This window comes from Aythya marila, assembly GCF_965140915.1.
Source record: "Aythya marila genome assembly, chromosome: 6".
Lineage (NCBI taxonomy): Eukaryota > Metazoa > Chordata > Aves > Anseriformes > Anatidae > Aythya > Aythya marila.
In genome coordinates this window covers 689,906-706,110 of record NC_139047.1, presented here as the reverse complement: position 1 = coordinate 706,110, position 16,205 = coordinate 689,906, and the positions used below count along the sequence as shown (strand labels likewise).

Below are 16,205 nucleotides of genomic sequence, written 5' to 3'. Positions count from 1 at the left end.
TTTCAAAACAAAAGCTGTTCAAGCATTGTTTGTAAGGGCTTTACAATATCAGCAGTCTTAAATACAAATATATTGCAAAAAGATAAATGCTGATATTTTGGTAAATTTGTAAATCTTCAGGGGATACCAGCAGAGCTTGCACAGGTCAAAAACAAACTTAAAATACTAGTTTACATTAAAAAAATAATCTCTAAAATAAAGAAAATAAAATTGGCAATACTACATGACATATTCTTCCCACACTAAAACTTGGATGAATGCATATGAAGATAGGAGACAAAGTACACATAACAGCTGCAATACATGCTTTTGTACAAAGTGTAGAATGCCAAAAACAAACAAACAAACAAACAAACAAAAAAAAAAAAAAAAAAAAAAACATCCTAATTGTAGAACTGCAATAGTATCGACAACATCACTTGCTGGCAGAAAACATATTGCACATTAAAGCAGTTAACACGTTGTGAATGGTCACAAGACCCTCAGCTAGATGGGCTAACAATTCTTCCCAAATTAAATGGCAAAGTGTATATTTTGTGTTTCGTACCACTAATCAACTTGAACTCATTTGTATGTAAGCCAAGAGCAGGTACGTCACCGCTGAGCGTTCTGCAACAAGTACTACGCTTGGTGGGCGACAATTCTTTTTAGTATGGCTAGAGGCTAGGAAATGTTTCTCAGAAGCCATCAACGACTCAGCTGCCTTTTGTCTGTTGTGACTGTTTCTTAGATCTGCGTTAGTGACACATGTCATCATGTGGATCAATGCACATGACCCAGCACATTCGATACAGTAGGAACCAATTACCCCAGGACAATTTTTCCAGAGGTAGACAGGGCATCGATTCATCATTCAACACACTGGGCTGGTTAGAAAACTGCCGTGTGCTTCAAAAGGAGATGACACTTGGTCAGTGGTTACTGAGCCTGCATCAGGCACAGGTTATCTTGAACAAACCCCAGCCATATCAATTCAAAGGGAGTTGGGAATAACTCATACCTTGGAAAACTGTGCCTTTAATCCAGAACACAGCAGTACTTACTAATTTAGCTAAATTATGATGAGGGACAGTAATTAAAGGCCTAGCTTATCTATGCTTTGCAATTTGGGATTCAAAACAATCTTAAGTTTTAGAGATTTTCGGTTATTTTGAGAAGTTTAAAAATAGGATTTAAAAGCAGGTTGGGGACTGCTCGATCACACACATAAAAAGAATTTTCCTAAACAGGGCACGCAGCTGTTTGGCGAATACAAGTACATGGCTGCAGTAAAGCTGTCCGCAGCCTATACCACCACAGATGCCGTGCTGCCTTACCATCTCCCGTGTCACCGCGAGTGACAAAACCAATTTTGCGTCCCTTCTCCTCTCCATGCCAGACAGACAGCTTCAAGGAAAACAGTAATAATGGAAATCAACTGCAAAAAATAAATACTCAGACTAGCATCCTAACAAAGAGCATTAAACTCAAATACTTTTTGAGTTATTTTAAGGTATCATCTGAAAACCTGTGCTACAAACCAGAAATTGTAAGGGTGACAGTAGGCTGTTGAAATAACAACTTGATTAAAATTACGCTACGCCAGGTACCTTCTATTTTTAAATCTAGACAAAATATTTTGCACAGTAAAATTTAAACAGAATATAAATTCTCTCCAAAAATAATCATTTAGGAAAGGAAATGAATCTTTACACCTCACATTCAAGTGTTTATTCTTAACAATAAAAGTTTAATACTGTTTTTCTTTCTTCAATGTCCAAATCCTTCATCTAAATTTGGAATGAGAAAGATTTCGCTAACTAATTTCTCAAAACTATGTTTCCTCACTGGCATCTTGGTCATTTTTAATATGATTTTGCCATCTTCTTCAGGCATAAAGAGAATCCTGGGCAGTCACTGAATCACCCTAGCAGGAGTTTTCAAATAAGTGTCCTATAAATAATTGATGATAAATCTACTCTGACTATCCCAGTGACACTAAGAAAAGGCAGGACCAAATTTATAAATGGAAGGGGGAGAAGAATTCAAACTGACTTTTTCAAAGATGTTGCTTTTTTTTTCTTTCCTTTGGCTCATGATGAGAGCAATAGCATCTAGCTAACTAACGCAGCTATGTGTCTGGGGTGGGGAGGAAGTGGGGAGATGACTCTAAATACTTAGGAACTGTTGCGGGAAAAAATAAAATCTTGCTACAGCTAATCTTAAATCCTGAATTCAAAATTGTCAGTGGCTTTCTTCAGATGCAACTTAGAGTTCCAAAATTACTCTAACCATCAAATTATGCCTAGGTCACTGAATGGGTGGATACCCTATATTCTGTTTAATGTGTATGTTCAATTGCACATATATTTTAACCAACTGTGTCTTTATTTTAATAACAGGCCAACTACCGAATACACATAAAGAAAGGCTATTTTTCTACCTCAGCAAAAATACAGATGATGCACTACATGACCCTCCAGGAGTGATTGCTCTGTTTATTCTATTTATGTGACATAATCTGATTGGAAAAGGGGGAGGGGAGAATAATCAAAAAGACAAGAAACTCATTTTTAAGCATTGGTCATGGAAAAGAAATCCCTGTCTTTCTTTTCTTAAGGTTCACATTAAACTAAAAGTCTCTTCCTCATTACACGTCAGAAACGTGTAAAATGATTGCATTTCCTCATAATTCCTACTTAATTATACCGAAACAAAGGACAACATTTTCCAACTATGCTACAACAGATAAAACATAAAACATGTTCACGCACTGCTGGTTCCCACACTAACAGGGATTCACGGCTTCCGTGCCTCTGCACCTCCATACGTTCAGTTTTTTCAAATAGCTGTGGACTTCTTCCAGGCAGTAAGAATATACTCTTCATCTAGGTAGGAAGACTGCCACAATCTTAACCTTTCGATTTGCTCAATTTGTAAGGACAACTGGGACATGCTCCCTTCTGGATCACATTCAGAGCTTAATGCCACCTAACCAGTTAGAAGAGAGGAGCAGATTTGATCAAGCTTTACTCTTCCGGCTGCACACAAGTGGATTTTTCTCTTCACTAAAGTACGTTAAATCCTTGTAAAAAGTACAAGAGGTAGCGAAAACCCTACGACATTTTTGCAGAAATAGTTACAAAGGATTTTGACAAACTCTTTAACTGTCGTCCTTGGTCAATGTTTTTGTTGCCCCAGAGAGATACCAGACCAGGTTTCTCACTCCACCTAAGCAGTCAAGGCTCTGATACATCAGATCTCGAAGAGGCTCACCGCAATTAGCAGCAGCGCTCCAAAGAGCCACTGCGTCCACATTTCCAATGCCTCTGACTCCATACAAGCACAGGAACTGCAGCTACAGATTAACATCCCAGTTACGGAGTTTGATTTGAATTGTCTGGAAGTTTTCTCTTCCATTAATATTTTGTAAAGTAAATCACAAATTTTAGCAGATAAATGAATAAGAATGTATTACTATCAAACTGCATGAAACTAATCTAACCATCAAATTTTTTGCAATAATTTCCTGCTCAAAATCCGAACGTGTTCCTTGGCTGTATGTCAGTTCTACACTTTATTCCAGCAAACCAAACCTCAGAACACCTCTGTCTCTATGCTGGCATATGAAGTTGCATTCAGAAGCTTTGAATGCTTATTTTCTATGCTCTTCCTAACAAATGAATACGTATACACGTACACTCACACACAAACGGGTTCATGAATTGCAATCAACAAATTTGCAAATATAAGTTTCCTAGCCATTAATCATCTTTTTTTTTTCTTTTTTTTTTTTTCCCCTTTTAAATCCTTATGGAGTGAATTACTAACTGAGAGAAAACGCCAATTCTAGTAAGTGAATGTTACCCAACAGGGACATAAAGCTGTCAACACCATGGTGCTCTTGCTTGCTCTAAACTCTCTCCCAGGCTTCATATGTTTTTTAAAGTGATATTAGCCTTTTTTTCTTCTTCTTCTTCTTTTTTTTTCTTCTTCTTTTTTTTTTTTTTTTTTTTTCTTTTTCCCAGGGACCTTAATAAAACCTGCCTCTCTTGAACATCCGAGCACTTGTGCTTTACTACATACAACTTTTAAAACAGAATGGTTGGTAACTGCTGAAACATTTTAGAAAGCACTGGGTTAGTCAGGGCTAACCAGAATTGGACTCTAACACGTTGGACTTACACTAACAACATTGTAAACAGCACCAAAACTTTTAAATCCCCTATTAAACCACAACCTTTAAGAGCCCATTTATCTTTTTTGTGACGTTCACTAGTTTATTATAGCTGCTGTAATGGCCCTTTGCATTAAGTACATTCAGTTTAGGAACAAAAAAAAAAAAAAAAAAGAGAGAGAGAAAGAAGGAGAGAAAGAGGGAGAGAGAGACGGAGAGAGAGACGGAGAGAGAAAGAAAGAGAGAGAGAGAGAGAGAGAAAGAGAAAGAGAGAGAGAGAGAGAGAAAGAGAAAGAGAGAGAGAGAGAGAGAAAGAGAAAGAGAGAGAGAGAAAGAGAAAGAGAGAGAGAGAGAGAGAAAGAGAAAGAGAGAGAGGGAAAGAAAGAGAAAAAGAAGAAGGAAGGAAGGAAGGAAGGAAGGAAGGAAGGAAGGAAGGAAGGAAGGAAGGAAGGAAGGAAGGAAGGAAGGAAGGAAGGAAGGAAGGAAGGAAGGAAGGAAGGAAGGAAGGAAGGAAGGAAGGAAGGAAGGAAGGAGTAGGAGGGCCACAAAGACAAAATTTCCCATGAGAACAACTGATTTTCTGCCTGTGCTAAAAAAGCTTATTCCTATATCTTTTTTCACTCAAAGATCTAGAGAAACAGCAACAAACATCTACAGCAGTATAATATTTCTCTATTTCTCAGGAAGTCCCTGTAAAAACAATTGTTGCAATCACTGTAATTATAAAACTTGTTACCAAAGGTCATCAATCCCATCGTAGCACCAGTTAGCTGAGAGCTTATTTTTCTATGCTCAGGGATTTTGTGCAGAGAAACACGGTATTATGCCAGAAAGACATTCGACAAGGAGGAAGGAATTTCAGCATTTACATATCTAAGGCCCAACGTGAGATGGAAAAGAAAGAAAAAAAAAAAAAATGTTAGCATCTGTCTGCTAAAATCTTCAGATTTCATCAAAATCTTCAGATACACATTTCAGAATAAAAAATAAAACAAAATCCAAATCAAAATGATCTCTAGTTTCAATAAAGTATTTCATTTTTTTCCTCAGTATAGTTCACATTCAATTAATATAAGCACTTTTTCTTGAGCTTGAAAGATAAGAATAATCTGAAAAATTGACAACTAAAGCTTTAGATGTCATTTCACTACATCTTTCAATAGTTTCCTTTTTATCAAATATCAGGAATAGCACTAAAAGGACTTTTATTAATATGTATTTGAAGAGAAGTTCTACAGTAGACTTCCAGTATATTAAAAGTAAGTCTTTCTGCAAATGTCTTCAGCTGCATTTCACAATTCAACAGAAAAAATTACTAATGCCGCAGCATTCACTACAAAGATGCAGACATCCAGAAATACCCACTACACTGTGATCTGCGTTCAGAAAAAGATCACTTGGTCACACAGGTTCTTACAGATCAAACTTCAAAAAGAGCAAAGGAAAAATATCTGGAAATCAGCTATGTCGATTTATCCTGAGAGCATTTCCAAGAGGGTAAAAAAAAAAAAAAAAAAAAAAAAAAAATCAATTTTAAACAGCACCATTATCTTATTAAAAAAAAAATCTGCCTTAACTAATTTAGTATTGAGTATTACAAAACCTAGGTAAGTATTCAGACAAGAATAATTTTCTTCTTGCTTTCAGTATCAATAAGGAGTAATGTATAAACTTTATTATGAATTGCTTAAAGAGGTTCAGACTGTTTAAAAAACACCAGCTAGGAAAAAAATACGTACTCTTGCATTTCCTATGTCCCCACACTTTTACACTCTATTCTACACCGATGTTATAAATGAGCCAAAGAGTAATGAATGAAAACGTAAGCTCTTAAAAGTTTGCTTTCAGAAATGAGTCTTTCTCATAAGTGTAAGAAATCTTCTAGAACCTAACAGGCCAGTTTCAATCTGAACCACCAATATATTCATAAAACCTTGTGAATTTCTCTTGGCTAACACAGTGGCTACTAGCAAGCAACATATATATTCCAAAACATTTAAAAACATTCCTTTAAAGCGTATTTCAATAAATCCCCCAAGCAAAAAGATTTATCTCTAACATTCCCTTTAAAATCAAGCAGCTGTAATGCCTCAGTCTCTCAAAAGGCATCTAAAACTACATATATTACTACTTTGTCACTTTTTAAATTATTAACTCGTTGATTTTTACAGTTATTCAATAAATTATTTTTCCATCAATGTGTAAGTGGATTAGTGTGCTACAAGTCTTTGTTTGCAAAGCTGTTTCTTCTTTTTCTGTACATTAGAAGAAAACAGTTAAGAGGTTTAAAAACAGACATATAGTGATCCAAGAAACATAAAAAACTCGTGAGATCTCTTACCCTTCATTAGGTACACAAATGAATCCTACGTTTCTAAAATAAAAGAAAATAAAATCTGCAGCCGCTTAGCAAACTTCGACAATTAGAAAGCCTATTGAGCCAAAGAGGTTTAAAACAAGCATCTAATGGAAAATCGCTAAATAAACCTCACATAATAGAGAGTCATGTGACGACCATATCAAAGTATCACTTGAAATGTCATTTACACAAACTCTTTGTGTATAAACAACTACATTTGTGTATTACCTCTCCGCGCGTTGGTAAATACAAATACAGACAGAAGCTTTTTTAAAAAGGGTAAAGTTAATCGTGGCCTGCCCTGCGCTACTTTCCTCTTAACATCGGTCTAATTTCAAGAGTTTTAAAGATACTTTTCCTAATGTGAGGCTTCACTGCATTAAATGGAACAGCACCAGAGTTCGGCTGGAAAAAAAGCGAGCGTTTAGGAGAAGTTCCCAGGAAGTCTACCCGCTTGGGAGAAAAGAAAGAAAAGCAACCACGTGCGTTCCTTGAACTTGCTCTAAGCACGCTCTAAGTACAAAATCGCCCAGCAACTTGATGGCAAAGGGAGCCTAAAAGTTAAAGCGTCATAGAGAGTGCGGGACTGCTGCAAAACTAGCGCTCAAGAATTTTGCGGAAAGAGCTGAACCTCGCATGTGCTTTGCCCTCTTCCAACGAGAGAACTGCTGCGAAGCGCTATTAACGGCCGAAAGAAACCCGCGACCACTGCCGCTCCCCTCCCCACTCCGCGGGGACCCCGCTGCGGGAGCCGTGTCCCCGACCTCCCCCCGCCTGCGGCCGCCAGCGCGGCCGGGCTGCGGGCGCTAAGGCGGCGGCGATGCCCTCGCTGAGTGCCGGGGGCTCCGCCGAGGGGGCGCCGAGCGCCGGGACAGGGTCCCCACGGGGCTGCCCCGCGGGACGGGCCCGGGCTGCCCCTCGCCGCGCTCGGCGGCCGGGCGGGGACCCGCCGGCACCCGGCGGCGAGCCTCCCGCAAACCACCGCCCGCCGGGCCGGGAGCGCGGCCGCACGGTTACCTCCCACGGGCTTGCTGACGGCGCCGTTGGGCCTCCCGCGGGTGCCCATGGGGCTGCCGTTCTGCTCCAGCCTTGCCACCTTCCCGGGGGGGGGGGCCTTGACATCGGGGCTGCCGCTGCCTCTGTCGGGGCTGTCCCGCAGGCAGGGGCTTTCACTCCTCCGCTCCATGCTTGGAGACGCGGCTCCCGCTGGCAGGTCGCAGTAGAAGGAGCACGGACCTAGGGGAGAGAAGCGAGGGGCGCTTCAGCGGCCGCCGGCCCGCTCCCGGCCCCGCTCGCCCGCCACCGCCCCCGGCCCCGCTCGCCCTCCCGGCTCCCCGCGGCGCTCCCCTGGGCTGCCCGGCGGGACGGGGCCGGGCTCGACCACGCGATGCGGCCCCGTTGAAGGCGAGCGGGCGCCCGCGGCTCGTCCCCGCGCCGCCGTGCCTCTCCTTACCCGCCCGGCTGGCAGCGACTCGGGTCCCGCCGCCCGGCCCCAGCCCGCCGCGGCAGCGCTGCGCCCCGGCGCCCATCGTGCCCGGCAGCCGCGGGGCAGCGGGCAGGCAGCCGGGCTCCAGCCACCCGCCGGCCGCCCAGCCAGGTGCTGCCCCACCCGCCGGGGCCGCGGGGAAGCGGCTGCCAGCCCGGGCGGCCCCTCTCGCACGGCCCCCCCGCGCCGGCCAGCTGTGCGGCCGCCGAAGCAGCCGGCTGCCGGCGAGGAAGCCTCTAGCGGGTGCTGCCGCCGTACTTACTGCTTAGAGCCTGTCTGTAAGTTGGCTGAGTTGGGCTCTGTCCATGGATCAAAAGTAGAGAATCCAGGGTGGAAAGTTTTCTCGGTGCCTCCTCTCGCGCCGCTTGCTTCCCTCCTAGTCCTTCCCCCACCCCCAGCCCCCTGCTTGCCCTCGTCCCGGGGTGCCGAGGCGCCGGGGCCGGGCGGTGTGCCCGCGCTGCGCGGGGCGGCGGGGGCTGGCACCCCTTCCCGGAGGGTCCCGGTGGCGAGCGGTGCCTGGCGGAGCGGAGCGGCGAGGAGCGGGCAGGGGCGAGGGGGCGGGGGGCCGCCGGCTCCGGCGCGGAGGAGAGGGGGAGAGGGAGACGGCTCCTCACACCTTCGGCAGAGAAAAGCGCTACCGGGGGAGACGGGGGCAGGAGGCTGCGCCGCTCCCCCAGAGGCCGCTCTCCCGGGCTCCGCGGCGGAGGCGGGTGCCTGGCGGCGCGGGGAAGCGGCGGCGGCGGCCCCCGATGTGTCACTTTCAATCTCTCCCTCCCCTGCCAGCAACAGCAGCGGCAGGAGGGACTCGCCACAGAGAGCGGAGAAACGATTATTAGTTGCGTTGAGTCATCGAGGCAAAGTGAGTCCTTTTTGGGGTTGTCCTCGCTTTCGGATTTGGTGTGTGTGCGCGCGCGTGTGTGCGTGCCTGCCTGTCTGGCTGCGCGGCGCTCCCGTCCCAGGGCTGTGCATCCCAAACATCACCACCCCTCCTCGCCTCCGACACCCCTCCCCCTCCCCGCCCCCCCGCCAAACTAAAGTCGCCGGGCTTAGCTCGGGATCGGGCGCAGGCGACGGCTCGGCAGCACCCCCCCCCCCCCCCCCCAGCCTCCCCTCCCTGCGCTGCCCGAGCCGCCGCCGCTCCGGCCGGCCCCGCTGCGCACCGGGGTGGGAGGCAGGGACCCACCTGGCAGGAAATTAAAGCCCGAGAAATAAAGCGCACATCGCGGCCGCGGAAAGCGAGCGCGGGGCCGCACGAAGGGAGGAAGGTGGAGGAAAGGAGGGAGGGAGGGAGCGGGGCTGGATGGGTGGGGAAGGGGAAGAGCGGCGGGACGAGACGGCGGGGACAGGAGGAGACCCGGGGCAGAAGTGCACAAGGACAGGGGCAGCCGGGCTGGGGGTGGGCCGAGGGGGGAGGAGTGGAGGAGGGGCTGGGGAAGAAGGAGAAGAAAGAGAGGGGGGAAAAGGAAAAGAAAAAAAAAAAAAAAAAAGAAGAAACAGGGGAAGCCGGAGAAACGGGACCGACCGGGGAAGAGCAAAGCTGCCACCGGCATCCAGTCCGGGCGCTAGGGTCGGTCCCACGCAGCCGGCGCGGCCTCGCTCTCTCCCCCCGCAGCCTCCCCCCGGCGGCAGGAACTTTTGGGGGCTGCCGCCCCGAGGGCCGGGCGCGCTCCGTCCGGGGGCCCCGGGGTACCGGCAGCGGCCCGGCCCCAGGTAGGGCCCCGCCGCCGCCCTCCTCGCCGCGCCCGGCTGCAGGCAGTTGCCGGGCCGGGCCTGAATAATTGATGGCGGGGACGGGAGGAGGCGAGAGGCAGGCAGGGAAGAGCCGCTGCTGCCGCTGAATTATTTAATAGCGGAGCTGCGGACGGGGCACGGGATGGGCGCTGAGCGAGCGGCGAGGGGAAGGCTCCGGCGGCTGCCGGCGGGGAAGCCTCGGGGCGGGATCGGGCCCCTCGGCGGCCCCGGGGCGGGCAGCGCCCGGCGAACGCCGCTCCCCCGGGTGCAAGGTGCAGCCACGCCGCGCCCCGGGGCCGGCGGCGGAGCGGGCGCTGCCCGACGGGGCCATGCCCGAAGGCGCGCCCCGACAGCCCGCAGCGCCCCCTGCCCGGCCCGGGGGGCGCCGGGGAACGAGCCGGCACCCGGCGCCCCGCTCCGCCGAGCCCTCCCCGCCCGCCACCGGCCTCCCGGCAGCGGAACGAGCCCCGCGTTAAGGTGGAGCCCGGAGATAGCCCTCGCCGGGGGGGTCTGGCGGCTGGGCGGGGGGCGGCGGCCTGGGGGAGCGCGGTGGCGGAGCGGACGCCATCTCCGGCTGCCGCGCCACCCCGCTCCGGCGTCCGCCTCCCCGTTCGCTGCCTGGCAGGCGCCGACTTCCCCGCCGGGCCCCCTTAAGAGATCTGCCTTTTACGGTGGCGCCGGAGGGTCAAAAAAAAAAAAAAAAAAAAAAAGAGAGAGAGGGGCTGGGGGGGAGCACACCGGAGAACCCCCCCACTCTCCCCGGCAGGTCGCGGGTGGCGGGGAGGCGGCGGCAGTCCCCTGCCCGCAGGCAGCCGGTCCGGCGCGGCCAGCCCTGCTGTGACTGCTGCGGGTCGAGGAGAGGAGAGGGAGAGGGAGGGACAGGGACAGGGACAGGGACAGGGACAGGGACAGGGACAGGGACAGGGACAGGGACAGGGACAGGTCACCCCGCAGCTCAGCCGCCGCCGACCCCGCAGCCGCCCCTTCCCTCCGAGCGGCGGTGCCGGCCCGCCGAGCCGCCCCTGGAAGCGGTGCCGGGAGAAGCGGCGGATCCCCGGGCAGGGTAAGAGAACTCGTTCGCCTCCACGTCCACCCCGGGCTGCAGCCACAGCTTCCCTGCGTGCCCCCGAAAGGCAGCGCCGAGCGCGGCTCCCTCGCCGCGGCCGGAGGGCTCGCGTCCCTCCCCACCTGGGAAGGGACAGGGGGACCCGTCCCGGCCAGGTGCCCTCGGCCCGGGGCAGGAGGAAGCGCAGGGAGGTGGCAGCCGAGTCCCGAAAGATGAACTTTGGGGGGCCAGGAACGGGGGCGAGGGGAGCGGAAGGCCGGGGGCGCGGGGCCGGGGCTCCTCGGGAGCTGGAGGAGCGGAGCCGGCGCTGAGAGCGCGCCCGGTGCCGAGGAGCGGAGGAGGAGGGAGCGCGGCGGCTGCCGCCAGCCAGCCGCTAACTGCCGGCCCCTTCGAAAAGAAGCCCGAAAGTTTGGAGACCTCCCGTTTTTCTTTTAAATAACCTCACCTAAGTACACCCTCCTCCTTTTTTCCTTTTTTATTTTTTTTTCTCCCCGTTTTTATAAAATCTCAAAGAGCTATGTAACAGGAAGGTAACATTTTTCACCAGCTATCGAATAATTGAATAATGTTTTGTTCTTACCTGTGATGTTGAACTACGAATTCCCGCGGTTCAATGGCCAGAAAGTTAGAAGAATTGGTGATTTAGGACTTCAGTACTTCTGGAAAAAAAAATGCCAATGGTTTAGACAGGATCTTCCCTGTCTGATTCGTTACTATTATTATATCTGATGATGTGGATGGATGGAGAGATTCAATCCAAGCCCATTAATGAGATATTTTATAAACACCACCGTCTGAAGATCTTCATTTACATTTTGTCAATGATCGTTTCCTTAACAGCGGAGACGTGTGGCAAAAGCACGATTACAGGACTTTAGTAAAGCTCCTGTAAGAGTACAACTGGCTTGTTAATCGATTAATATTTTATTAAGTGTAAATATTTTATAAAGTTTTTAGGAAAACTATCGATTCTAAATTATTAAACTACTCAGAAGAGCATTTAAATAATGCATACAATTAAATACATTTAAATATATATGTAGAAATTACTTTATTTGCAATGAATCCTCTGCACCTTTATGTCGTGTTTGCATTTTTCCCCACCGGCAGCCAGTTTTTTATGCATTCACGGGAATCTTAGGATCGCTAATTATGTGTATATTCCTTTTATTTATAAAATGAACATTTCTATAAAACTCTCTTTTAACTTTGCAATCAGGAGCGGCAACCATTTGAACACGTCGACACAGAAGTGAAGGGTTTTGTTACTAAAACTGAGGGGAAACTGAACCGATCGCATAGACATTTTGCTGGTTGGTAAATTGTTTTGTTAACATCATTTAATTTAGACAGATTTTATGATACAAAATGCTTATTTTTCTTTAACATGTTTTTCCCAATAAAAGTTTTTTCTTTCTGTTTCGAATAATATATATTTTTTTCTTCCTCCCGTGTATGATTTTCACATGTTGTCCTTATTTCCACTGGAAAAAAAAGGGCGATTACTTCACATTGCTTTCCCCAATCCGTCCCCCGATCTCGTTATAAAAAAAATCGCATTTTTAATTGTTATTAATAACCTCTTTTTCTCTTTCTAACACAAACTCCAGTGCGAGAATTTTCTGTTCTCACACGCGCTGGTGAGAGCAGGAGTGGACGCGCTTCAAGCTTCCAGCGCTCCCCGTTACCGAAGTTTATGGACGCCTCAAGTGGTTGATTGCCAAAAAAAAAAAAAAAAAAAATCTGAACAAAACAAATGAACAAAAACACCTCCTTGGCAAGGTTTGTTTTTCATTAACTACCACTTTTGAAGCCATTGCGGCTGTGTTCCTGCGCAGGCTTCGTAAGCGGCCGGCGGTGTGGGGCCGGGCGCTTCCGCGGCTCTGCCGCCCGCGATGCCGCGGGGCTGCCTCGGGCCCGGGGCCGCCCTGGCCCGGCGTGGCTGCGCCCGAAATCCGGCCGCAGCGCCTGCAGCGGGATCCACCGGAGCGCTCTGCCCTCGGGCTCCCGGGCGCGCTCCTCGCCTCCTGCTTTTCCCCCTTCCTCCTCCTGCTTCCCCTAGGCCACGGGCTGCGCGGGGACCTCAGCCTGCCCGGGGGACCGCCTGTGCAGCCGCCGGCCGGGTCCCCTGCGGCGCGGCGGAGCTCCGCGTCCTGGGCCGAGCCGGGAGCCCGGCCGCTTTGGTGCCGAGGGAGCCGATGCGTGGGGCGCCACTTGGAAGCGCGGAGGCGCCCCGGCCGGTAGGAGAGGAGAGAGAGGGGCGACCCTGCCGGGGCAGCGACCGCAGCGGGCACCGCCGGGGCGGGCGGGCTGCGGCAGGGCAGAACGGTGCTCTCCTGCCGGGCCTCCGGGCTCTCCCTTCCCGCTAGCCGCCGTCTCGGCGGGTCCCGGGCCAGACGCCGCTCCTCGGGGCAGGGGCCGGGGCCGGGGCCGCCCCGCACCACCCGTCCGGCGCCTTCCCCTTCGCACAGCGCCATCGCGCGGGAGGCGGCGCCGGCGCAGCCCAAGACGGCAGCGGCTTCCCACCCGCCGGCGGCACCCGCGGCCCGGTGCGGCCAGGCAGGGCGAGCGGCACCTGCCGCGGCACCGCCGGCCCCTCCTGGGCGCTGCGGACCGCTCCGGCCCCGCTGCCCTCCGCGGGAGGGTCGCGCTGGTGCCCTGGGCCCGGCAGCGTCGCTCCGCCCTGCCGCCTCGCCCGGCGCGCCGCATGCCGTCGAGGCTCTCCCAGCCCGCTGCCCCTCCGGCAGGCCTCCGCTGTTGGACAGCCCGGCCCCGCCACCGCCAGTTTTCGCTCGACGCTCGTCGGGCTTCGGGCGCGACGCTAAGGCGAAAACCGGGCCGCCGGGCTCGGCCCCGATCCCCGCGGCGGGAGAAGCCCGGCCCCGTGCATAGCCTTTAGCGGCCGGGCCGGCGGGATGGCGGCCGCGACGTCGCCGTTTCCCGGCCGCTGCCCGAGCCCTAGCAGCCGGCAGCAGCGGGGTGCCTGGGCAGCCCTCGCGGGAGCTGGCGGAGGCGGGCGCGGCGGCTCTGCCTCCCCTGCGAGCCGCCCCCGGAGCCCCCGGGGTCCGCACGTCTCGTTTGTAACGTGCCAGTTAGAAAAGGAAAAGGAAAACACCACCACCACAGAAACGAAAGCGTCTTTAAGACGTCCGGGCTCCGAATAAGCGATTTCGGGAGGGCACACTATCTCTGCAGACCTTACCATCGCCTTCTGAGATTTTAGTAGTAAGTGTCTGCCACTAATGTTAGTACACAGAGAAGGAGCAGCGGACCAAGGAGGAAATCTCCCCGGAGGCCGGCGGGCAGGAAGGCAGCGCTCGGCGAGAGCTGTCTCCCGGCCGGCAGCGCAGGGCAGGGCCGGGGGGCGCCCCGCGGGGGCCGAGCGGTCGCTGCTCAGGTGCCACGGCGCTTCCTCCCTGCCCTGCGGCCCCGCGGCCAGCTGCGGCTCCCCGCCGCTCCTCGCACTCGCCTCCCGCCCCTGCCTGTCCTGTCCCCCTGGCCGCCGGTTTGCGTTTTTCCGCAATCACACGCTCGCACGGCGAGCCGCAAGGGATTTCATCCGCTAGATTTCACGCTGATCGACCCGCCTCACCCTAGCAGACTTGCGTGACTCTTCGGTTTTGTACGTTTTTTGCTCAAATAAATCGGTTTATATGCTTTAAACTGTCGGGAGCAGAGAGGCAGCCCGAACTACCCGTGCCCCGCGGCTCTTCTTCAAACGAACAGCTCACAGCCAGAAACGAAGGAAGAGTTTTGCCTCCTTCGTTGCGAGTAAAGAATACCCCCCAGACCCGAGAAAGAAACTCCCACCAAGTGCTGAGGCGCTCCCCTCCGCCCGGGCACACTTTTGGCTGCTGCAGCCCAAGGCCCCTGAGCTCCGGCGCCCCGGGCCGGGCAGCTCCGGCAGCTCCCAGCGGCCGCCGCCGCAACGAAAGCGGGAGGGGGCAGCCGGCCCCCGCCGCCCGGCGTCGCCCCGAGGCTAGCCCGGCACCTGCCTGTGCCCCCCGGAGGTGGCGGCGGGGCGCGGGGTGCCGGGGAGGAGCCTCCGCGCCCGGCCCGCTCTCGCTTCTCGTTCGAGGTGGGGGCGAGCGCCGGCGGAGCCCAGCCGGGCTTTCCGAGCGTGTAGCGCCGAAAACTTGCACCCCGGGGCACGAATCGTTTTAATTGCAACGATTTAACGTAAATTAGCGCTAGGGCTGCCCGGCTTCCCCGCCCGGCTCCGAGCCGAGAGCACAGCATCGCCCGCCCACGTCGGGCACCGCCGCCTCCCAAGACCCGCGGCATCCCGGCGGCCAGGGGCGGGCGGCAGCGCCGAGAGGACGGAGCCGCTTCGGAGCGGCGGCCCCAGGACCGCCCCGCGCTCAGCGTGGAGTGCCGGGCGTTGCGGTGCTCCGGCGCCTGAACTCCTTGCGGAACCGGGGCCGTTTTTCTCTCAAATCCCAATTTTGCCCCGTGGCAGTTAGGCCGAGCTTTTCGCGTGAGCCGCCCCGGCGAGCCACGCCGGCGGCAGAGCACTCCGAGCCCGGCTCGGCGGCTCCCGGCAGCTCCTTCCCCGCAGCGCAAAATGGTGCCCGGGAGCAGTGCCGTGCCGTGCCGTGCCGTGCCGTGCCGTGCCCCCACCTCCCCGGCCCTGCTCCCCTCCGGAGCCAAGGGTCGGCCAGCAGCTGGGGTGGCCGAGCTGCAAGGCTGGGGCTGGGGATTTATAGTTTTCTGTGCAAATAACTGAAAGCTGTGGATCTGCCCTGAGAAAGAGGGCAGACGCAGCAGGGAATTTCGAGTGAAGATAAACAACAGAGGTTTTATTGAACTGTAAAGGCTGAAAATCTCGTTGAACAGATCGAGGAAACGCACCCTCACGCACAAGACCAGCAAACATGTTACAGCCCAGCTCCAGCAAATGTCAGGCAGCTCGGTGCCTTCCCAAGTCGCGCCACGAAGCGGGGTCGTCCCTGTCCTCGTGGAAATCACCGCTGCTGGAAAGCTGCAAGCGGCACACCGGGTAACGCTCAGGTGTTTAAGGCTTTCACAAGCCCTGTACTGTTACCGACAGAGCGCTCTCCGCAGAGGACACACAGACTGGGCCCCGGGGGAGGAAGAGGCCAAACCCTGTTGCCTTTCCTCCTGCAAACAACCCTGTGGTCTTTTCTCCTGATTTCAGGACTTCACCTTCCTATATGCGCAGGCACTTGCAAAGAGATCTCGGGGCCAGGGATTGTACTTGGCTCGCGATGGGACCCCCCAGGTCTGGGACTGCCCGGCCTCTCCCGGTGGGTTCAAGGGAGACCGAAAGTCCCGGGGCGCCCCGCTCCCGGCTGTCCGGCGCGGCGGGACGAGGCAGACGCCTCCGGGCAGATTCTGACCGGCCGGGGACCTGGAGGCACGGCCCAGAGCCCACCTGCCCCCTGCT

General features: G+C 53.3%; 1 protein-coding gene across 1 annotated transcript in view; it reads right to left on the bottom strand.

Annotated features, from left to right (window-relative positions):
* The window catches only part of SATB2 (SATB homeobox 2), a 138,013-nt gene extending 129,051 nt beyond the window's left edge, over window positions 1-8,962 (bottom strand). Inside the window, exons 1-2 of the mRNA XM_082763059.1 lie at window positions 8,264-8,962; window positions 7,533-7,751 (exon numbers count right to left, since the gene is read on the bottom strand). Of these exons, the coding sequence (XP_082619185.1) occupies window positions 7,533-7,701 (169 nt within the window). The 5' untranslated portion in view covers window positions 7,702-7,751; window positions 8,264-8,962. The remainder of the gene's footprint in view (window positions 1-7,532; window positions 7,752-8,263) is intronic.
* Between the last annotated feature and the right edge of the window lie 7,243 nt (window positions 8,963-16,205).